Source organism: Colias croceus, chromosome 1, assembly GCF_905220415.1.
Source record: "Colias croceus chromosome 1, ilColCroc2.1".
In the NCBI taxonomy this organism is placed as follows: domain Eukaryota; kingdom Metazoa; phylum Arthropoda; class Insecta; order Lepidoptera; family Pieridae; genus Colias; species Colias croceus.
In genome coordinates, this window is record NC_059537.1 from 7,894,538 (window position 1) to 7,918,992 (window position 24,455).

Here is a 24,455-nt window from a genome sequence, read left to right on the forward strand (position 1 = left end):
ACTTAAATATTCGAAGCGACGCAATTTTTTTGACACACATGCCATATTGACAAAGTGAGAGTTGCTACAATTTTATTATGGTGACTCAGGGAGTATCGCTTTTTAATAATTGGTTCAGATACTTAGTTTATTTAGCATAAATAATAATTGTCTCATCCAACAATGCTTCTGAATGACGTTGTTGGCAATTTATCAACAAACTCATGTACAAAAACTAACCTTTTGCACAGAATATTACAGCATACATAGTAGCCTTGGGAAAACTTCGTATTAACAGTGGCAATACCAAGTTAGGTGTGAAAGTGATAAAAAACATGAACTGGGCAATATTTTCTTGTTACACGTCAATGTTCATACCGAAATCTCCAGTGTATTAGATATAAGCTTCTTGGTTCTTAACTTAGTTATAACCTTTTTCGATATGAATCTTGGTTCACCTATAAGTTTTGACCTTGGTTTTGACGTTATATAAACTGATGTAAAAGAAAGGTTCTTTAAAATTTTTAGGCGATGATTTTTTAAATTTATACAAAATTTAAAGCTATGGGTAATCTACCAAGCAGAGATACAAGGCGTATTAGTTTCGATAACACTTTTGCCATGAATTCAGCCCTGACTATACCGAAATCAATAGAAGACGATGCAGACGTGTTAAATATCAACAGCTTGGAAGCGGTAACTGAAGCAGTTCCATATTCTCTCAAAAACCTATTATATTATGCATATACATATAATTTTGTAGTTTAACAATCTAATTGAATTGTACTATGTCCTCTATCATTAATACCAACGTGATAGATTATAATAATATATAGGTAGGCGTGAGAATTCGCATTCTACCCCACTATGTCAAACAGGCGTAGACACAGAAGAGCATTCTTTCGTTGTTCTCAATGCGTTCGAAAAGATTATAAGATCAAGAATACACAAAGATCAAGAAAGCTGTAACTATTTTTAATATTAAAAAAATCAGCCAAGTGCGAGTAGAACTCGCTCACTATAGGTTTCGTGTAAACGTGTAGGTATTTCAATGAAAATGTATATATTATGTACATACTTTATAAGTGCTATAAGACGGTTCCTGTATTTACATTATTAATGCTATAAGTCGTTGCTTCTGTGTTGTTGTACCAAATTTTAAGATTCTCAATTCGAAATCCATGGGAAGAACTCTGCAGGTATGGTTCCCTTTCGAGTGGCGAAAATTCAAATTGTCAGACGGATAATTTAAATTCACCTTACCAGTATAATGTTGTATTATTATCATTTTATTCATGTGTCTTACAATAATTTTTAGAATAAAATCAATGACAGTAAAGAAATTGGCTCTAGAGCTTTTGAAATCCATGATAATGAACATGACTACTGGGCACATAGAATTGAATATTTGAAAAATGAACATCAACTGATAAATAAAATTATAGAAACAGAATATGAGAAAACTATTGAAAATACAAAAAAATTATTTAATCCACCCAAAATAACTCAAGAACGAATTCAAAGGATAAAACCATGCTATGATTGGCGCACAAAGGTAATCTTTATATTATAATAAGTACTAGATAATGCAGTTTTATATTTTGAAAATTTGACTGACCGGTTGGCTTGGCTGGTAGTAGCCCTGCCTTCCAAGCCAGGATCGTGGGTTCGATTCCCACCCGGGGCAAATATTTGTGTGATGAACATAGATGTTTGCTCTGTGTCTGGGTGTTAATTATCTATTTAAGTATTTATTTAAAATTATATATGTATGTTTATCAGCCATCTGGTTTCCATAACACAAGCGAAAGCTTAGTATGGGATTAGATCGCGCCGTGTGTGAAAATTGTCCTGAAATATTTATTTAAAAAATAATTTAAATTAAGCGATGTATTTTTGCATTCAGATTATGAAATGTTATGAAGACAATCCCCGGCAACCTTTGCTTTGTTCGACGACTGTACAAGCGTTCAACAATTGTGTTACATCATGCCAGTTAGAAGAATAACATTAAATTTAAAAAGATCTATAGGTCTACCAGAATCTGATGGCATATTTATAATTAAGAAATAAAAGATTTTCATATGGCAATGTTATTTGACAACTATCAAATTGGTTGTCAAAATATTTGTCTTCTTTGGAATTAATGAATAATTTTTAGGATTTTGTCTAAAATATCTTCGAAAATGTCGAAAAAGCCGCTGCGATCACAAGCAAGAGATGTTATGTATAATGTGTATGGAAAAACATTCGATGAAAAAGGGTCAAACACATCACAATTTTCAATTTTGAATATTTTATTAGTAAATTGGACTTACCCGTTTTGATACTTAAAATTAAAAATATTATAAGTAGGTAACTATAATATTGTTTGTTGATTACAACATAATTTTATGAAAACTTATTACAAGAGTTTCCAATACGGCTATTCGTCAAGTCCAAGCTGTCCAAGTCAATTTGATATTGTGTTTATCTGTTAATACTTACGAAAATAAACATAGTTTTTATTTATTTTATAAAAAAATTATTAGCTTTATCTAGTTTTGATCTGCATTATCATTACATCCATATTTTTACATGACATAATGATAATGAATATACAAATATAGGTATGTGTAAATAATATGTAATATGTATTACATAGATAAAAGTAATATGTATATTATACATGTAAGTATGTACCTACATAATATTAAGTGGATATCTCATTATTAAGTACAGTATTGTGCACTTATGTAATGTGACTAATGATGTTGAGGACAAAATAAAAAATAAGCAGTATCAAGATCGTTCAGTCCATTTTCCCTAGGGTTGCACACTCAAAATTTTGATTTCCCTAATTGCCATCAGATTCTGGTTTACCTATACTTTTTAGTGATACAGTTATATATACGTGCTTTACAAAAATACACAAATAAAGTACAAAATATACATTTTATTTAACTTTCAATCACTATTTTAAGATTCTATGACACAAAAGTTATATTAAATATCAGAAGAATATTATCTGCTTGCATGCAAGATAATCTATATTATTGGTGCAAAAAAAAACCGGCCGAATTGAGATCGTCCTCCTCTCCTCCTTTTTTTGAAGTCCGTTTAAAAAAGAATATACTTAATATACAAATTTAAAATAAGGTAAAAGATGGGTAAAAGGCACTTTTAAAATATCTATGTAATACTATAAAATGTAGTATAACAATCTCTAGAAATTTTTAATTGCACGTATACTAAATAGATGTTTAATAATACCAACACGACGCGGACGTATTATTATACGTGTTGGTATGGTGATTCAATCCTAATCCTAATAATATTATAAATGCGAAAGTTTGTGAGGATATTGTGTGTGTGTGTTTGTTACTCTTTCACGCAAATACCTACTACTGAACCGATTACAATGAAACTTAGCACACATATAGAGGGTAACTTGGATTAACACATAGGATAGGTTTTATCCCGGTAATCCCACGGGAACGGGAAGTATGCGAGTTTTTCTTTCAAAACGCGGGCGAAGCCGCGGGCGGAAATCTAGTCAAAGAAAAATATGAAGAGAAAAAATCAGGTCTTTTTATTTATTTAGTGGCAATACCTACGCAATAATGTAGGTTATTTGCTCTTAGAATGATGGTGCTTAGTTGACATCTGACAATGACATTTTATTGTAGTTTTTGACGGTTTTTGGCATATGGATGAATGTGATGATATTTGAATTCAAATTCGTTGTACCTACACCTACTTAACTGATCTTTTAGTTTTAAACCAAAAAATAAATGAGTAATAAAATTTGAAAGGAATAACGTTATAATATAAGAAAAGTACGCCAAATGTACTAAAATAGAATCTCGTTGAAATTAAACATGAGTGGTGTGATATGAACAAATTTTGCGAAAAGCCCAACGATTGTTATATTTTGTCTTAAAAAGTATTATTTTTAATGAAATAAAATGTCAACCTCTGAAGTGATTGATTGAACTCGAAAAAGATACTTATGATCTATTTCTAAATAATAACAATGTCTTCAAACGACTCAAATGTGGATGATAAATCATCACGCCACACAATTTTGGAAAAAATCAATGCAAATAATCCAGATCCTACAAACAAGGTATATTATTCATTTATTTTAATTTAAGCCATGCATCTAAAACATAAAAAGTACATAAGAGTAAATACTATTTACTCTTATGTACTTTTTTAAGGTATTTTACAAAATATGTTTATCATGTAAATAGTTTAGCTATTTTCTGGAACTTATGAATACCCAATTGCTCAACACAATTAAGATAATGTACATATAGCAAGTAATGAGGTTAAAAAAAGCAATAACCTAGATATTCTAGAAGATTATGAAATAAGAAGATGATATTTAATGTAAACTTGTGTCTAATATTTTAATAAATCAAATTTTATTCTAACACATTTTTATTTACAAATATGTGATTTTAATTATGGACATAATGTTTAAATTTTTTTCCATTTAATTTACAAGCATGAAATGTATCATGTAAAAATTATATTTTTTTTCTTTTAAATACATTTTTTGTTTGTTACAGTTACCAGATATTCATGATTTTACAATCATCAAACCTATTAGTAGAGGTGCCTTTGGAAAAGTGTTTCTGGCTCAGAAAAAACATAATCCAGAACAGCTATATGCCATAAAAGTTATGAAGAAATCAGATATGATAAACAAAAATATGGTAACACAGGTTGTTACAGAGAGAAATGCTTTGGCACTGTCCCGAAGTCCATTTTGTGTTCATTTATTTTATTCATTGCAGTCTGTGTCATCTGTTTATTTAGTAAGTTGTTATTCTATAATAGCCACGGAGTTGCTATTTGGCATCCTATACAGCAATTTGGTGTAAATTTAGTTTTTAATTACTTAAAACTCAATAATTCGAGGGGGGCATTAAAAAAACAGCGTAATTATGCATATAGGTAATCTATCAGTAAAATTTCATTCGCCAGTCAGTTTATGTATCTAACATAGGTAATTAACAGCGTAACAAAAATTAATGCTCGACACCACGATGATGGTTCCTATAGTCATTTACTCGTATTATCAACTGGTACACGATTTACCATTTTGTATATATATAATTGTAGCGTCGCGGTGGCTCGTACATTGCAACTTCGTGCTACAAAAGATTTGCTGTTACTCTTATGCTACTAGATTTAATAAGATAAAGTCAAGAAAATACATAGCTTATGCCCCTAGGGAGTGAGGCAGATTTCTTTTGGTGAAACTATTGTCAGTTTTAGTTTAACAATCAAAACTTTAAAATGGTGATGATGTTATAAACATGCACAGATAAATTGAAAAATCAAACAAGAACATTAATTACAATTAATTTAATTAACATTAACATCAGGCAAGATTGTGGTCAAGCACTTTCTTATTGACAATAAAAAAAAGTATAATGATTGATAAGAGTAAAATAGTTTATATTGATTTACTTTCAGGTGATGGAATACATGGTTGGTGGGGATATGAAATCACTGTTGAATGTATATGGGTTTTTAGAAGAGCCAATGGCCATATTCTATGTGGCTGAAGTCACATTAGCATTAGATTATCTGCACAAACATAATATAGTCCATAGAGATTTAAAACCAGATAACATGTTGATCTCTAAATCGGGCCATGTAAAATTAACAGATTTTGGTTTATCCAAAATTGAAATACATAGAGGTAAACAAGATTGCTTATTCCCTTTCAATATGTTTTATGTTTAGGAGGAATTTATTAATATGCGTTTTGAAAATTGAAAATATTTTATATAAGTATATGTTTCATTGATAAACTTTATTGCAGATCTCGAGATATCCGATTTTGTGAATCGAACACCGAGCCTTAACATGCGCACTCCAGGGCAATTACTGTCACTTACATCACATCTATCATTTGGCTCTGGAGGTGGTGACAGCACACAGACATCAGTGGCTGAAGCCTGTGAGAACCTTCTTGATGAACTTAGAGAGACTAGTAGGATTATACAGTTTTGTCAAATACATTTTATTTGATTAAGCATTATTTAATCTGTTGTTTGTGTTTGTAGCGAAACAAAATGGTTTGTTCAGTGGGAATGGGCTTACTACCCCACTGATAGAACACTCACAACTGTCTGGCATACATCCTTTTTTAAGTGCCGAGAGCATCAATTTAGATGATATTATCGTGAGTAATGTAAGTAATTATTTTCGACAATTTACCTTCAAAAGATTATTTTCTTAAAAAAAAAACATATGATCAAAATTTTTTTTATCATAACCAGTGTTATCCTTTATAGTTTATTATATTTTTGTTTTTCGTTGAATTTGTTTTTTGTATAAATGTACATAGTTACTAACATTATAAAAAAATTAGGTCTTCTTTAATTCGTGTTGTTGTGCTTTCAGTCGCGAGATTCTGGTTCGGAATCATTGAGTTCTTATCATACGTGTGAGAGTTCAAAGAACAGTTCAAACTCCAGGAGCCAACAGTCAACAGATATTAGTAGTGCAAATGGTTCCTCATTAGAGTCAGCTCTTACTGACTCTCAACATGATCAGTCAACGTCACCTCTATGTAGGGGACATTCCTTGAAACGAATTCCTAGGTATGTTTTAGTTGAAATTCAATACAAAAAATACAGTTCTATTTGAATAGTTTTTACAGTACAATTTTCATGTCAAATTTTTTTATTTGTAATAAAATTATATGGCTAGTTTCCGGGCGAAAAAAAGAAAGAGGATATTGGACTGTGAGGGAGACACGCCCACTGGAGTCACCAGCCTGTTGGAGTCGAAAGAGAATCACAGCGGACTTACTCAGGAAATTATGGCTTTGGAACTGGAGGTCACACAAAACACGCCTAAAAGAATTTCCATACACCCCACACCTGAAAGGCGGAAGAATCCCATAAAAGGAGTGTTGAAGAAGAGGTATTTTAATATGCTTTATTTTATAAGATAAACAGCTGAAAATGTATCTATCGATAAGTGAAGAAAAATTGTTTTAAGTTTTTTTTAATGTCAATGTTTTAATGAATATTTATTTTTCTTGTAGATGGGTATCACAAAATGATAGTCACCATTTTAATGTAGGTGTAATATTCTCAACACCAGTATCAAATAGCAAATCACCTAATATGAAGAAGAGACACAAAGCAACCAGATTTAATTTGCCCATTGAAGAACCCCTGTCTGGTACTAAAGAGAAATCCATTACATTTGGAAAGCATATTTCTACAAGTTTAGAAATCTTTCCTACTAGAAGGTTAAGTAAGGTAAGCTTACAGTTTATTTTACACATCAATAATTATGTATGTATAATAGATATATTGAAGTGAGATATAGTGTGGATCTATCAAATCTGATTAATTGCTCTAGTTCTGCCACTATTGCTTATTACTCTGTTTATTGTTACAAATAAAATGTAACCCAATGTTGAATGGCACAAGTCTACGAAATTATACCGTATTATATACTAAAGCCCATAGTACAAAAATAGTTGTGGTTAGATATTGCTCTATGCTATAAGAATGCACTTCATACAATGTTTATTTAATTCATTTTATTTACTGTATATTTACAGGGCGAGGGCAGTAAATCACCTACAGAGTTGTGTAAAACACCGTCAGCCGCGCAAACGCCGTATCGAACGCCCAAAAGCGTACGACGTGGAAACCAAATATCAGATCAACGGATTTTAGGCACTCCTGATTATCTTGCTCCTGAATTATTACTCAGGTAAACTTTTTAATTATTAAAGTATCGTTTATTTTTAGTCGTACTTAAAGTAGAAAAGTATAATGAATCTTGATTATAATCTTTATCTTTATTAAGGCAACATTGTCTTTATATTTATGTAAAGAAATTTTATAGCCATTTTTGGTATAAACATTTAACCTTACAGCTTATATTTTAGCGATGATTCAAACTCAAACATTTTTTATTCAACTAGAATTTTGTTTTCAAGCACTTTCGATTTGTTAATATACAGAAAAATAAAAATTTCATATTTATGGCAGATTGGTTTACCTACACATTGTTTATATTATTTAGTCAAGATTTTTAACTTTTGTAAGTTTCTTCAAATAGTTATCAAATTCCTAAGTTCATAATACCTCTGCAATAGCTTAAGTTATTACAATTTTTAATTTAAAATAATGTTACATTTAAGGCAAGGTCATGGTCCCCAAGTAGACTGGTGGGCTTTAGGAGTGTGCCTCTATGAATTCATGACTGGCATTCCACCATTTAATGATGAAACACCGCAAGCAGTATTTAACAATATTTTAACGCGAAGTAAGTTTTTTTAACAAGTTATATCATAGTTTTAAATAGAGATATCTTACATCAAATATTTTAAAATGTGAAAGAACATAATTATAATACATCACTATCCGTTATCCGAAATCCATTCAGTAGTTTTCGTGTGAAAGAGTAAAAAACATACATCTAAACGTAAGATTGCTGAAGAAGATGCTTACAGACATTCGCGCTTTTTAGGATTAAAGAAATCTATAACTGATAGTTTCAGTTACACTATCTGCTAATTGCTAAAGTAATTAATAAGAAACATCAATTTCAGACATAGAATGGCCAGAAGACGATGAAGCCCTATCACAAGAAGCAGTCAGTGCAATAGAGTCCCTCCTCACTATGGAGCCGAGTGAGAGACCAGCAGCTGTTGAAGTTAAGAAGATGCCACTCTTCAAAGATGTGGATTGGGATAATCAGTTGAACGCTGAACCACCGTTTGTACCTACACCAGGAGATATTCACGATACTGGGTACTTTCAAGGTGGGTTGTTGGTAAATATTTACAACTACCCGCATAATAATATACGGGCATTTCTCCGCAACTCGACGTCAAGCGCCTATTTTGCGTGACAACTACCCGCATGTCCCGGTTTTAAAAAATGTAGTGTATGCTACCCAAAATGTAAGTTTCTTTGTTCGTTAAAAAAATGATTTGATTGGTCGAGATTGTTTTGATTACAAACAAAGTGAATTTGAACAGCAGTTCGTGAATATGAGCGCGTTCATTAGAACAAAGAAACAATAAACTTCATAGACGCTTTATTTTAGTAAACTAAGATTTAATTTATGTTCGTACGTATTAAAATATGGTGAGTATATTTCGGCATTTAAGTAGCTAGTTTGAATTTATACTTTTGATAATTCACCATCATCATCATCAGCCCATATATTATGTTCCTAATGCTGGGACATGGGCCTTCCTTAAGGGGATCAGGCGTTAGATTATTGAGTTTTATTAATTTTTAATCATTTAATAGTAGATGACATATTCAGCATAAATTTTAATATAATAATGTTATCTTTAAATTTTTCTTTTATTTTCAGCTCGAAATATACTACAACAGCTGCAAGTATCCAACTTTGATATATAAAAAGTAGTCAATTTATAATAGTTTTTCGAATAGCTTAGTTATACCACAGAATATAAAATCAACTGTATCCTAATTTCTAGCTTTTACAGTCATGTATTGCATGTTTTATTAAGACTGAGGATTTAGAAATGTACCTGTGTATATTGTAGTATCAAAGGTAACAATGTAATTATGTATGTGTATTTTCCTATTTAATTGTGATATAAATGTCATGTTATAATATGTAATGGAATTAAATTAAAAAACATTTCAAGGTACACAATTATTTTATTATATCCTAAATTGGCACATACAATTTCTAATAGGAAGTAGGTAAAAAAATCAATTTATTAAGAAAGACAAATGGTATCATCTTTCTTAAAATAATTGATGTGTTTTTTGAACTTTTCGTACCGCTGAAAAGTATTTCGTATCGTGTATCCCGAATTGATGTTTTATTTAGAGTTCTTTTGAATCCATGGTAAGAAGGCGGTGACGCGTGTGTAAACGCCGGGGTATTGACCTTTACCGCAACCAATTCCCCACGACACGACACCCACTTGAGTCCAGCGACCACCTTCATTCACCATTAAAGGACCGCCACTGTCACCCTATAAAAAAAAAAAACAAATTAAAACTCACAGAACAGAAACACTAAACAAAGTTGTAAACTGGAAGCACACAATGTCATACACTTCCTAAGAATAATAAAAAACTCATTAAATCAGGTTAATTGGTTGTAATTCATCCAAAACAGGTTGTCGATTTGTAATCATACCGACCTATGTTAAGGGTTGACCCTGACGTGAATATCTCGTAACAAATATTCACAATTCCATTTTTTGTAAATAAAAACTACTAATAATTATTATTATTTTCTTACGCTGCAAGAATCCATGCTCGCTTTTCCTGCGCAAATCATATGTTCTACTATACCACCCGGAGCCGCAGAGCCGTACTTGAGGCGGCACTCTGCATTGGACCATATTGGTATCGATACTTCTTGTAAAACAGACGGTTGTGGTCCACCTTGAAAAAAATGTTCAAGTTCTGATATCGTCCAAAAAAACAATAAAACTTGATACTTTAGAAGGAAATAAATACTACGTCTTCGATCCATAAGTAATAGCACGTAATAGACCGTACAAGACAGAAATGAAGCGGGGAAAATTTAGATTTTGCGTTTAAATAGGCGGTATTACGCAAATCGTTATCATTGTAAGGAACAGAGCACCTACATTAATAAAACACAATGATACAACAATAAAAATAACATGTTTAAACTCACTCTCTCTAAGGCTTCCCCATCCAATGACGGTAGCCGTGAGACCGGCATAAGCTCTTCCCCCCGAAGGTAAACAAACGGGTCGAATATTCTTCGTAAATGTGACTGGTTGATCCAGTGTCAAGATAGCCACATCGTTGTACTGAAAGTATTTACATGATATAAATAGCGCACAATGAATACATAATAAATAATCTACTTTTGAAAACATTTTATTATGTTGTAAAAGCATTTAAATATGTTTTATTGCTTATTCGAAGCGAGTCGAAGTAGGCGGTGCCGCCCGGTTGTCGTTTAAAGATATATGTATTGCCCTTTTGGTGAAGGTATACCTAAGTATAATTATCAAAATATAATTTACCAAAGTGCGCATATCAAATCCTCTATGCCTGACAACTCTTTTGATCTTCCTCTCTATATGTTGAGTTTCAGAATTCGTTCTTATGTTGTAGTCACCCAATCTGGCTGTAAGACGAGCAACATCCCAGGATGTCATGCTAAAAAGTTAAAGGAATTAGGAAAATAAAAATGAAATAAGTTAAAAATCTTCTGTGAGTTTACTTACTGTGCCACACAATGCGCCGCTGTCAGAACATGCGAATTATCTATTAAGGAGCCTCCACAGAATTGGCGACCATTATTGAACAGAGCCACTATCCAGGGCCATTCGTTTAACTCGGCGTTGTGTCCTCCAACAATCCTTTCCTCATCTTGGGTGCTCTCGTAAGTCTGTGTGTTAAAATTTCATTAGTCTTTGAACTTATAAACAATATTTTATATGAAACAGTCTAGAATTCTGAATTACCTGGGCTCCATTTTTGATACCGCATGAGCTGTCAGTTCCTGGTTGCGTTGGAGGTTTGGTCGGTTGGGTCGGGTATAATGGGGGCCATGTCTGCAAATTTTTTTTTCTATAAAATCAAGAGATTAAATATTTATCTACATCATATAAAATAAAAGTGAAAATTACTTGTTTTGTCGTGCTTGGCGGTCTCGTACCCCAGGTCGTGGTTGGCGGAGTCTGTGAAGGGATCGTAGGCCGCACAGGCGTAACTTGCCCACCAACTGCAATATGAAAAATTGAACAACCATTTATAAATAATAAGAAAGAGCCAGATAAATATCAATCTAAAATATACAGATTAGGAATGTCTCTATTGAATATTACCATCGTTGAATGATATGAGTACCTAATTGTTGTCTAATTTTGTATACAATATGCATGTTTTACCAGTGGTTTTTTCAGAGATTAATGTGATTAATATTAAATCAATCAGACCATATTCAACCTTATGTGCATGGAGTACACACAGAGCGGTTAAAATTATCAATTATCTTTGAACCAAACTCTATCATTTCCTACGATTCTAATTGCTCTATTGTAGTTTAATTCTTACTTAAAGAAGGAGGGTGGGTTGCTGGCGTGTGGTTTGGTGGATGAGTTGGCAGTGGCGGTATCGTGGGCGGCCATTGCGCTGGTATCTGTCTTTGGTTTGCGTTATTGTACAGCCATTGAGAAGCAAACGCGAATGGCTGGGAGCGTCCTGGGAAACTGGATTGAAGATATCATAATTATGAATAGTCTCAGAGTTAAACGATCAACATTTATTTGTATTGTGGTCTATGTCCTATGCAAACATGATTAGTTTAAATTTCGTGGATTTTTGTGATTAATCTTCGCATCGTTGCTGGCAAGATGTTCAAATTGTTTTTCCGTCCACTTGTCTAGGTTTCGTGCAAGTAACAGAAATTCTAAAGACAGAAATCCAAAGTTGAACACACTACGCCCATTCCAGATGAAATCATGTAAAGACTTTCTATAAAAATTATATTAATTTGGCAAATTGATAGGATAATTTTATGTTTTGTGTTTGACATTTAATAATAATTCTTGCAACAATTTAATCCAAAGTTATTCTAGATGTTACATTTTATGATGACCGTTAAATGTTATTCAAGACATTCTGTTCTGTCCTAAAGGTTATTTTTATAATGTCAATTAATAATAATTTGTTATTCAAATGTAGGTACAATGACGATAGAAAAGCTTCCTGTTCCAAATATTACTTACTGACATTTACAGTCCTTAAAAAACTTCAGTGTTTGTTACTGTGTATATTCAATGAATATACCTACTAAAGTACAAAATAGTACAAGTGTTATTTAACGAGCATTTACATGACGTTATTTATATTTAAATTTTGTAATACGTACAAAAGTCAATAATTGCATCATAAATCCAGGAAAAAAATAAAGAGTTTAATAAACTTTTTTACGCTGAAAATAATAATCAGTTGTTGTTGGAATGTAGCCTTATTTGGTATCCAATAACCAAATATACTTACCCAGGTATTTGCAGAGGTATGGCGGGTCTAAGGATACCCAGCCTTTGTACATCAGGTTCTTGTTGCGGTGGCGTGCCTACCGGTTCCGTGCAGCATACACCAAATACCTATAAATATTGTACCTTTGTTTTATTTTTTTATATATACGTCCTGTCAAGTATATCTTTAAAAAATCCCATCAAAAGAATATCTTCAGATACTTATATTGTTTAATAACTTTTATAAGAAAATGTTTGTCCGAATCCAAATCTGAAACCGACGTACGTCTAAATAAATTCTCATACTGTGCGACTTTAATTGTTTCTATCAAAGTGCATAAATAGCAAAAAGGACTATGTGTTCGTTTGATATTGTTATTTATTGTGCTATTTGTACAAGGCAAACTTCTTACGGCTTAACAAGAGCAACACTTCTGTAGTATTTTATAATTTTAAAAATATGTCCTGAATCGCATTCATCAGGCATTTTTAAAAGGTATGTGGTTATAACTATGTAATATTATGTAGTTATGTGTAGGTTATATGTAATATGATGTTTTTACCTCAGTGTTATCTCCACTGATGTAGCTGCATGTGTCATAGTGGCCCATCACCCAGCCATCATATCCAGACAACTCAGCCACTTTGAATAATGGGTAACAATCGCGGAAACTCTTGCATGTTCCTTTTTTCCCTAGTGTTGTTTCACAATCTAAGCCAAAACTTTCATCATGCGTCTAAAAAAAATTAAAATCAAACTATAAACTTGCAAACCCAAAAACAAAAAAGATAATTTAGCCGCAACAGTGTTCTTTGAAATTCAAGTTCAATAATGTGCAAGATAATATAATGCGACTTTACCTGTCTTGTTTGTAAATATAAAAGTTGTTTTTCGTCGCGTGTATTGTTTGATTCACGCTTCGTTCGCTCCACAGCTGGAAGTTAAACAAAAATTGTATTAGTTTAAATAATTATAATTAATTACGTTTATAAAATTGTTAATTTAAATTATTTTGTTCGGTTGAAATAATAACTGTCGTCTAAATCTCAATAAAACATTGCTATTGGATTGCCTTTAACAATGATGTTGTTATTCTTCTTTAAAAAATAATAATATACTCATAATGTTGCTTATATGAACATAAGCTATCGGTCAAGAAACAGTTTCCTCCGTTAATATACTTATTCGCTTAATTGAATATGTAGGTATTGGAAGATCACAAATTAGAGGTAATAATCGAAGAGTGCAAAGTCCTTTTATAATGAATTAAAATTTAAAGCAAGGCTGATAAGAATCTAATATCTCACGTGGAATCTAAATCGATTAGTGACATTTACATTGAAGTGCAGCTTAACATTGTCTTCTCTACATTACCGGGCTAGTTTATTCAGGTAGCGTCCAAAAAGTATTAGTCACAAGTATGTAAGTTGTTTATCGCGATATAACGGTCACGGATTTGTAAGTACGTATTGGAATTTGGTTAAAAAAGAAACACTCATAATATTGAGCTAAGTCAGGAATATAAATCTGAAAATCCGTTGTATAATTAACACAGAATGAGGCTGGTGCTCTCTATTTTTTATATTCAACATAAACTATATTTTCACTTAAAACTGGAAGTGACTTACTTCCCTATGTTATTCCCAGTGAAAAAACGTAAAATATTATTTCTAAGTATATTATAAATTCGGTATAATCCTTTGAAGAATTTATCAAGGTGAAAGCAATAATTCCACCTTCTTTCTATTTATGTGCGTCGTACATTTCTCTATTTAACTAACTACTTACCTACGTATATATTTAAAAAATAAAGATTATACAAAATTTAAAAACAGGTCAAATAGTACGTTTCTGGATTTCTGCGTTATGTATTAATTACGCATCTAGATTTATTTTGTAAAAAAAGAAACAAGTGACCAAGTGAAAATAACCTTTTTAAATAAGTATGCGGTAAATAGTCGAAAAATAAACAACAAAGTACATTACAACAAGTAGTTAGTCTGGATACAATATATATGAATTTCTGTTACGTAATGATATTATGTACAACACATGTTTTAATTTTTCTAGTGGATTTTTACTTTGTATAAAGTAGCCAGATAATATGCTAAATACCAGATGCCTTGGTGCTATACAATAATTACCAATTTACAAAATGAATTGAAACATATTTGCGTTAGAGTTAATACAAAACATATTACTATTCTCGCGAGGAAAGTATTTTTTGTTTTATGTTCGAGACAGTTTCGCTCATTATCAATCAAAACAGTTCTGCTGACTATTAGGCTGCGAGCGTATTGTAGATTAGCGGAATGATAGAGAAGCTTTGGCGAAAGCCACCATTAAAAATCGCAATCAAAACCCCCAATCTACAAAAAAAAGAAAATATATTGAAAATATCCTATAAATGTAAATCCTATCCCTAGTCGACAAGATCTTTGTAGGTAGCGAGCTGCAATACTCGCAATCAGAAAAATACACATGGCACCAATTCAAGTTCAGGCAAGGAAGCGATATTTTGGCCATGGCAACATTCTTTACCTTAACGTCAATAAAAATATCTCGATAAATTAATCAAGAACATAATTATAATTAATTTATTCAATAAATAACAATTACTTATGTCGAATATTAAAGAATTACTTAATTTTTATAAATATAAGTAATATCATGTTCATTAAACTTTTGTTCTATTGGGATTCTTTAATTTTGGGATTTGAGCTATAAAAAAGTCATTTAGATCAATATTTCATTTAAATAGTGCCACAATAAACAAAATAGGATCAAGAATTTGTGATAAACAAAATAAAAAGGTAAAGTAAACAACCGGCCTTGAAGATGTCAGCTAGTTAATAATGCATGCAATTTTCGACCGAAACTTTACTGTTATTAAACCTGGTTCCCTGTGACATTTACGAGAATATACAAGCTTGTCTTATTCCTAGATATAGAATTTTATAAAAACTTCAAGTACCTACACTCTTCGTTTGTGGACATAAAACGCACGAAAGCTTTGTTTATTTAAGAGCCAATTTCAATAATTGCTCTAGCTTGATCAGAAATCCAAAGTTGGCTCATTATAGCATGAGCTTTTGTATCAGATATCAGGATTACAGAGTATAATGTTAATAAGTAATAGATACTTACGAACTTTCGTTTACAATTGTACGAACACATCGAGAAACTACGAACGAACTAACTACGAACAACGAAATGTGCGATTATTGGAAGATAGCAACCTATTTATTTGTTTTGAATGTTGCTATTATTAAAAAACAAAACATAACAAAAAAAACTCGTAAAATTCTGTTGATGTTGTTGTTCATCTGCTTTCGCGTCTTTGTTTTTTTGCTTTGGAGAAGTCGGCTGGTTGCAGAGCTTGACCGACCATCAGTGCGTACGTGAGTCGCGCTTGTCATATACGTATGGAAATTTATAAAACCGATCATAGCTAGACCGACCATACGCACGCGTATTGTCATGCGCATTAGTGTCATAGTCATACAATTGTTGATGCGTATGCGTCAGGACCGACGGTACGCACTGATGGTCGGTCAAGCTCTGCAACCAGCCTTAGACTCATAAATTGTTTTAAAGACCTTTTGAGAGATAAACCTGATCGAATTGTTATAATCTTGCGCAGTAAAGCTTAATATTGATGACATTTTCCAAATGAGATGTGGACCTTTTTATAACGAAGTTTGCCATTTGTCTTTATTATCAGTCATAAACTGAATCATGTTAGATCCCTTTGCTAAATTGTTGATCCACAAAATAAAAGATGCCAGTGTTTATCTACTAAACTGGTAAACCAATCAGCTTGCCGATACAAACGATTAATTGTCGCAAGCATTCCGGGTTCATATCTACTTTGCTAGGAAATGTCAGGTGTGCCAGCTTTGTACAAACTCGTCACCGATCTAATTAATGTACCTAAATGTAACAACAAAAAATATATTGACTGTATAAAAAAACAATATGTGATTGATGTGGTCGGCTGTGTGTAGGTGTTAGCATTTGCATTGAATTGCTTTAAATGTAAGTTCCAAATTATAGTTCGTGCTAATAATATTATGATTTAGCGTCTTTTTAATGCTAGGTTAATGACCGCATCATACTATATACAGTATACAAAGAGGTTTTATTTATACATTAACAAGACAAACATGCAAACATGATAAATATTTCGCACTGATTTGAAATATTTTTTCCTACAAGGAATATTTTTAATGTTTTACGGAAAACAACAGAAATTTTGCAAATTTTGGAATGGAGTATTATGAAATGTATTAGAAAATTGTAGAATAATAACTTGATAAAATCTGACCGATAGATTAAAGATAAACAGGGCTTCGATCGTGTCAGCTAGTGCTGCATTAATATTTTCGATATAATTTGAGTCATTCTTCATTTTGTATGGAATATAAATTCTTACTAATTCAGTATAATATATTAAAAATCAACTATTAGCATCCGAAAGTGATCGCTTTTGCCGGATATCTAAGGTGCAATTTGACTTTCTCTAGCCTAATAACCTCGTAAGAACAATGTCGCGTATTGTTTTATGACCGTTGAAATGGAATTACTAATTTGTTTATGTACTATGTCCTATTTTAATATTCAAATAGTGATTATAAAAAAAAAAAAAACTTGATGATAAATCCTTTAAACTAGAGATAATATTTATTATTGAAGAATCCATTAAAATGCTACGATGCTCAGCAAAAACACTTTATTGATGTAAACGTAAATAAACAAATATTGAATGAATTCTCTTACCGTTTATATAAACAGCATCGTCAGTGTAAAATTCGCCATTTTTTTCAGAAAAATCTATATCACCTCCCGACACATAAAAACAATTTATAGCCAATAATATCAACAAATTGATAAAAGTCTTTTTCTTCATTTTTAAATATTTGTAAACAAGATTGCGTTCACTGAAAGTTTTTGGCAAAAAATAGGGCTTATTGTACCGCGACACGAGGATGTGTGGCTCCGAAGGAGTCTCTTCGCAAAATGCTTTGGCAACTTGAATCCGTGGCTTTATAATATTTTTAAACTGTCGCTCTACATTTGTCTGAAAGATAACAGAGCTTTTTCACCTTTTGTACTGAAATGACATTTGGCAACCATTAAAGCTGTGATTAAAGCGAACTTTAAACATGACAATCATACGATTAGTGCATCTAAAAAAGGCAATCATTTGATTGTTATTGTTTTTTTTTTCTTTTTTCCTTAATCAAAACAAAAGATGAATATTGCGACGAATATATTATAACGGTTCGATGAACCTTTTACGTTTATTATTAGTACCTAACCTGCAATTTATCATAATATAATGTAATAAAATGATAAAGGCAACTAATTGAACTGCATTAACGGGCGAGTAATTTTTTGAAACATTTACGCAGGTATTTAATCGACATTATAATGCGGTGTAGCGATATTACGAATCGAGCTCATCTTTGTTAATGACTTATTTTTAAAGAAAAAAAAACTGGAGTAAAGGAGCGGTCCTTTAAAAAGACATTTGAAGTCATAAAATTGTGTTTTTGTATGCAGGTTGATGAGCCTCCATTCTTTTTATTTTTTATGTAGATCATACTAACTCGTTTTCAAGTAAATAGGCGTTTTAATTAATTTCATAATATGATACGTAGTTAGAGTTGAGAAGAGCTTTTTGTGCAGTTCGGAATGTTATCTAGCAATTGATAAAAGTGAATAGGTATGAAGTCAATGCATTACATAGGATACGCGTAAGTACGGAAATTGCTACTGTATATTAAAATGAAGTCAAAAATATATTTGTATAAAAGCCATCTGTAGGCTATTTTTATTATGTACCTAGAAATCGGAAGCAGAAATACCTAAAATTGAGAAAATCTGACATCTGACCTTTCCGGATCCGCTTTCCGCCGCATGCATAGTTTTTGTAAACAAAGATTTAACTCTATTTATTTCATCCCATCATTATAAAATTAAATTAATATTGCAATAACATTCCCCTAATGAAATTTAGACCGACCTTGTTATATTTATTAGATAGGACATAGGGAGTAGGAGGAAAAACAAGCCAATTTTTACATTTTTCTCCGATATTTTCAACAAATATCTCTAAAATGAAAAGACGTATCTAATAAAATTGAACCGAAGTTTAATAATAAACAGGAAATTACGTTATATTTTCTCGAGAAGGGATTTTCTTTTCTGACGAAAGAGAGATTTTATGTTAACATTTCATAAGTTGTTTGTGGTCCTAAACCCAAACTCAACTTATTTGCGATGACTTTGAACAAAGTATACTGATTGTAGCAGAACCATGCTACGAAAATACAAAAGATGAAGGGAGTGCGAGCGCGAGTATGTTCTTGGACAATAGAACAACCACAGTTAGCTTTCGATGAAATGAGACCCTTGGGTTCACCGACGTACATAAGAATATTTTCCTCTTAAACATGAGGTGTATAAATACCGTTGCGGATAATCATATTACTTATACTGATCATAGAACCGTGTCAACGACCTATCGGAAATAAGGGGACATTAATTTTGTAGTGCTCTTGACATGTGATTGATACGCATAATGACTAGCTAGAGTAATGAAGAAAGGCTTATTACGGTTTGATGTCTTTATGTTTATTTATATCCTCTTTAAAAAGTTCTCTAACACGTGGAGAGATTTATTTCGGCTATTTAGCTTTTGTTAGGTAGGTAGGTAGCATCAGGATTAGAAGGTATCAGGACTTTTTCAAAATTACCTACCTATCCTTAATTATGGCTTCACAGATTTACATGAGCAATTATTTTTTTACAAAAAAAATATTACCGCCTTCAAATGAAACAGATCTAGACAAAATTTAAATTGAATAAATTAAAAAATAAAAATGCAAATATATATTAGAAGACTAATATATTATATAATACATATTTTAAGAGGAAAATAATTCTCATAATCTACTCATTTTTTATACACCTAAGAAGCTTTAAGTGCTATCGTCTTATGTTTAGTAAAGTTCAGTGGATCCTTTTAAAGAAATCGGAGACATCATGGGATTTTCCGCAACCGAACTTAAAGGATATCCCTCGTCATCCTATAAAGGCTTAACAGATTGATTTTAAAAGGGTTTTAAAAGTCATAATGCCTATATCGTGAAAAATGATTTTGATTAAATTGAAGATACAATTTTGATCTGATTTCAAATTGTTCGTGTCGATTATAGACTGGGGTAGAAAGAAGCATTTAAAAACAATAAAAAGATAAAAAAAATCGCAGTCGGATGAAACCCTAGAAAAGGAGGGGAATATGATGAAAATAAAAGGAAAAATAAATTACGGTCAATCCGAGTTCGGGAAGTGGGAGGGGGGCGCTTTTAAGAGAAAAAAATGGTTTCTCTCGATTTCCGACAAAAGTACAAGTCCTACGGAAAAAAGGTTCAATGGCAAAGTTGTAGGTAATTAAAAGTTCTACAACTTTTGTATTTTCAATTTTTTCACATAACCTCAAAATTTAGGTGAAAAGTTCTTGGTCTTTTATTTTTATCTTCTTCAAAATTTATTTTTTTTTCTACGAAATTTGGTGGAAACTTACTTTATTATATCCCAAATACACTGTAATTTATTTGATTGAAAATATTTATTTTTTCGCCTTATTTTGAATTAATACCAAAAAAACAACCAAATTTTCAATCGAAAAGTCACCCGTCAAAATATCAGCTTTTTTCAAAAACTTGGGGAGCCTTTTGTTCATTAAAATCTCTACTTTCATATGGTGTAAAAAAAATAAACATTACCATAGTAAATTTTCTCAGGAAACGCATACAAACAGTGTGATAATGAGCTTTTACTAAATCAGGCACACTTCTCGAACGACCTGAAATGTTTTTATCGACATCATTTTGCTTTTGAATATGCTGTAAAATATTAGTTGTATCGTAACTTACAACAGATGATTTTTTTTCTTTTGAAAAATTACCGAAAAGCCGATACAAGAGAAAATATAGAGTTCGAGAAGTGTGCCGGTTGTATAAATTTGCAACCTTTTTCGTTGACCGGAACATGTTTATTTGTAATTATTTTTAATTCGTGGTAATTTTTTCGAGTAAGGTGGTCTCGGAATAATTACAAAAGTTTTGGAACTTGGTTGCAAACTTCGAAAACATCTATTCTGATGTACCTATTTACATACGTTGCAACAAGGTTGCAACCTAACTAAATCATGTGCGACATAAAAAAATAATCGAACAGTAAAAATCTATATGCACAAATATTTAATGTGCTTTGCAAATAAGCAACATTTCAAATTTCTGTACGTTCTCATTAATCTTAAAATGTACCGTTATGCCAATTCTACGATTGTATCATTATGAGCCGAGCAAAAATATTTGAGTAGGTGTACTTGCGGTCCATTTAAACTGTTTTTATGTAACAAATATAACGGAACGGACGTTTTGGTATCCCAAAAATGGTTGGGTTTTTTTTAATAAGTATTCTCATAGTTTCTTCTAACTGCAAAAAAATATTAAACAGTTGCACTAATAGGCAAAGTTTTATTGAAAGGCGTAACACATTATAATAACTACAGGCGTTCTTTTTTTAATGATTCTAGAGTTCTTGACAATAATCAAATTATTTAAAAATGCACGAATCAAATCAAATTATTCAAAAGGGGCTCTTAGTGACTTACCCTAAGCACGGAGCTTGATTTAGTTTACGTTCATACCTGTGTCCAGTATTACTGCAGACATAAAAAAGCATGTTATTGCGCAAAATTTTTAAGCTGTTGAATTCGATCACGAATTGGAGTAATCACTATGTTTAGTTTATTCTCAAACTATAATCCAACTACTCCACCACCAATACGCTTCTTCCTGATTCTTCCTGGAGGTTCGAAACAATGTTCTTGATTAGAATAAGCACTCCAAACACTACAAACAACAGATGTCGCTACTAGTAAAAACGCCGCAAGGAGAACGCGCTTTTGAAATTTTTTTTCATTGTATTGATATATCAGTGAGGTGTAAAATTCGACATCGCTTCTCGGCCTTTTGGCTAAGATCAAAGTGTAGTATCTGTTCTTTTCAGCTTAATATCTGAAAGTTCCCGCACAGCGGGACCAGTATATTAAACTGATTTTTGGAAACCGACGGGATGTTCGGGGCTCGCTCCACTCCCGTCAAGGGTCGGCCCGGCATTGCAGTGCCGCCGGGATCGGCCCACATAAATACTTGAAAATAACTCAAAATACTCGAGCCACTACGGATTTACTTTATTTAACCAGTGTCATTATCTGCATTCTACATCTACAGTCTTCACTCTACACTAATATTATACAGAGGAAAACTTTATTTGTTTGTTGGATTGTAATGAATAGGCTCATAAACTACTGAACCGATTTTAAAAATTCTTTCACCATTCGAAAGCTACATTATCCACGAGTAATGTAGACTAGGTTTTATCCAGGAAATCCCACGGGAACGGGAACTATGCGGGTTTTTCTTTGGAAACGCGGGCGAAGCCGCAGGCGGAATGCTAGTCATCTATATTCTGCCTAACAATCGATACAAAAAATAGAGCCCGGAAAATGATAATTGATAATTGACTTGATCTTTATCAATATCACGATTCATCAGAAATGAATATTATATTTTAATGATAATGCAGTGAACACTTTCTCAAATCATAACATAGTAGGAAATATGCTACTGGATAGTTTTATTAAAAGCACTTAGAGTAATCTTAATACCTTTAAGTGTGTAATATAATATTATGTAATCAAAGTAATTAATTATCAACCTTAGAATACATCTAACAGGCGAAAGTTTGTATGGATGTATGGATGTTTTTTACTCTTTCACGTAAAAACTACTGAATGGATTTGAATGAAATTTAGCACACATATAGAGGGTAACTTGGATTAACACATAGGATAGGTTTCATCCCGGAAATCCCACGGGAACGGGAACTATGCGGGTTTTTCTTTGAAAACGCGGGCGAAGCCGCGGGCGGAAAGCTAGTATTATATAAACTGACGTGGAAGCGGTCTTTGCGAACAAACAGTAGCAGTTGAAGTCGTTCCACGATAGACAAAAATAGTATTACATATTAGCCGAAAATAGTACGTAACCTACTAAACACAACCCGGCTAATTAGCTGACTTCAGACGGAATGTTTGTACGCGATGTCAGACTGTCAGTTTATAAATATATATTCTAAATTTCTAAGTTATCAACAAGGTTCATCCATTTACTTTTCAAGATCCTCCTCAAATAAAAATACAACCACGTTAAACTGGTAAATTGCTAAATGTTGGACTCCTTAAAGAAAAATCATGCATCCTTGGATTGCTATAATATTTGCTTGTTAAAAAATATTTATTGTAAAGACTGATGAAGATAAGTGATATTCCCAAAATAAAGTAATACATTGTTAAGCTTAAGCCTCCATCCAAAAGTCCAAAGTGTCTTATTTCTAGTATTAGCAATAAGACAACAGCATAAAAGACGCGGGTTCGAATCACGCCTCGTGTAAATTACTAAATGTAACAATTCAAATGAAACTTAACATGAATTTAAACCCGATATTTAGCTCGATTCTTTTGTGAAAGGAGGTGAAACTCAAAATGTGTACATACTACATAGTTGTAATTTAATAACGCGTAGCGAATTCAGTCATCATTCTTAACCTTACTTACACTATGACACTACGGACTACTATACCTTATTACACTTACTAGAAACTTACCGCTTCGGCTCTCCTGTCAAGGAAAAAGAAAGACGTGTGGCACTCGGGGACTGCCGGGGTAAAGCTATTGCATGCTATGCCTTCAAGCCACACCTCCGCCCGTCGGAGTGGGGAGCGTGAGGTTTTTCGTTACGGAATTTCTCGATTCGGTCCCCGCGCTCAAGGCCCGCGATAGAAGCTATGCAATCGCTTAAAACAAATTCTAAACATGATGCTGAGTACATGCTCATATTAATTTTGGAGCTAGGTATTCCAAGAATTAACCTTTTTTATCTAGACTATTATTTTCCATATTCCATATATGTAAATGTCAGTTGACACCTATTCTGTCAGACATTGTTCAATGTTTACGCTAGGATGTAATATTGTCTGGCAGGTATGATTACGATATTCAGATTCTCAGCAAGGACTAACTGACCTTGTTCCGTGTGGATTATTCATAAGTATAAATAAGTGGTACAAAATTTGCCTGCTCTGAATAAATAGAATAATTACTTACCGAGTTTCTCTTATTTCTTTAATTTTATTTATTAAGTCCAATATTAATCTTATCGACGTTTAGGTTAAAATTGGGATTCAATACACTTATAATATTCAATGTGAATATTATGATATTATGGTACCATTTTTATCATTCTTATTTACCTATACAAGGAAGTGACTTTGGAATAATGTGGTAGACGGTAGTATATTTTCACGAATACTCTTCTTAGCACTCGTTTAGGTTTGTTTAAAGTTAAA

At 32.2% G+C, this 24,455-nt stretch overlaps 3 protein-coding genes and 1 non-coding gene across 5 annotated transcripts; 3 read left to right on the top strand and 1 right to left on the bottom strand.

Moving 5' to 3' along the window:
* Positions 1-484: 484 nt before the first annotated feature.
* LOC123690740 (MICOS complex subunit MIC25-like) lies at positions 485-2,915 on the top strand. The gene is made up of 4 exons (XM_045634842.1): positions 485-675; positions 1,298-1,534; positions 1,886-2,007; positions 2,846-2,915. The coding sequence occupies exons 1-3, from the start codon at positions 544-546 to the stop codon at positions 1,985-1,987; spliced, it is 471 nt and encodes a 156-aa protein (XP_045490798.1). The 5' UTR covers positions 485-543; the 3' UTR covers positions 1,988-2,007; positions 2,846-2,915.
* A 777-nt stretch (positions 2,916-3,692) lies between these two features.
* Positions 3,693-9,640, top strand: LOC123706485 (serine/threonine-protein kinase greatwall). 2 transcript variants are annotated; one of them, XM_045655793.1, is made up of 12 exons: positions 3,693-4,087; positions 4,536-4,784; positions 5,449-5,677; positions 5,801-5,971; positions 6,045-6,172; positions 6,385-6,584; positions 6,694-6,909; positions 7,034-7,253; positions 7,562-7,716; positions 8,150-8,274; positions 8,561-8,773; positions 9,337-9,640. In XM_045655793.1, the coding sequence occupies exons 1-12, from the start codon at positions 3,995-3,997 to the stop codon at positions 9,381-9,383; spliced, it is 2,046 nt and encodes a 681-aa protein (XP_045511749.1). In that variant the 5' UTR covers positions 3,693-3,994; the 3' UTR covers positions 9,384-9,640. The 2 variants fall into 2 exon arrangements, with proteins under 2 accessions (XP_045511749.1, XP_045511758.1); XM_045655802.1 differs by having other exon boundaries at positions 5,801-5,938.
* Positions 9,631-17,977, bottom strand: LOC123706496 (proclotting enzyme-like). The gene is made up of 12 exons (XM_045655813.1): positions 17,751-17,977; positions 13,832-13,905; positions 13,534-13,707; positions 12,993-13,099; positions 12,045-12,199; positions 11,618-11,712; positions 11,453-11,542; positions 11,213-11,376; positions 11,009-11,144; positions 10,651-10,789; positions 10,246-10,391; positions 9,631-9,973 (listed from the first exon to the last, which is right to left on the bottom strand). The coding sequence occupies exons 1-12, from the start codon at positions 17,878-17,880 to the stop codon at positions 9,818-9,820; spliced, it is 1,566 nt and encodes a 521-aa protein (XP_045511769.1). The 5' UTR covers positions 17,881-17,977; the 3' UTR covers positions 9,631-9,817.
* Positions 17,978-22,002: 4,025 nt separating this feature from the next.
* Positions 22,003-22,195, top strand: LOC123698153. Its single transcript, XR_006752367.1, has one exon. It is a non-coding gene; the product is annotated as a U2 spliceosomal RNA (small nuclear RNA).
* The last annotated feature ends 2,260 nt before the right edge of the window (positions 22,196-24,455 follow it).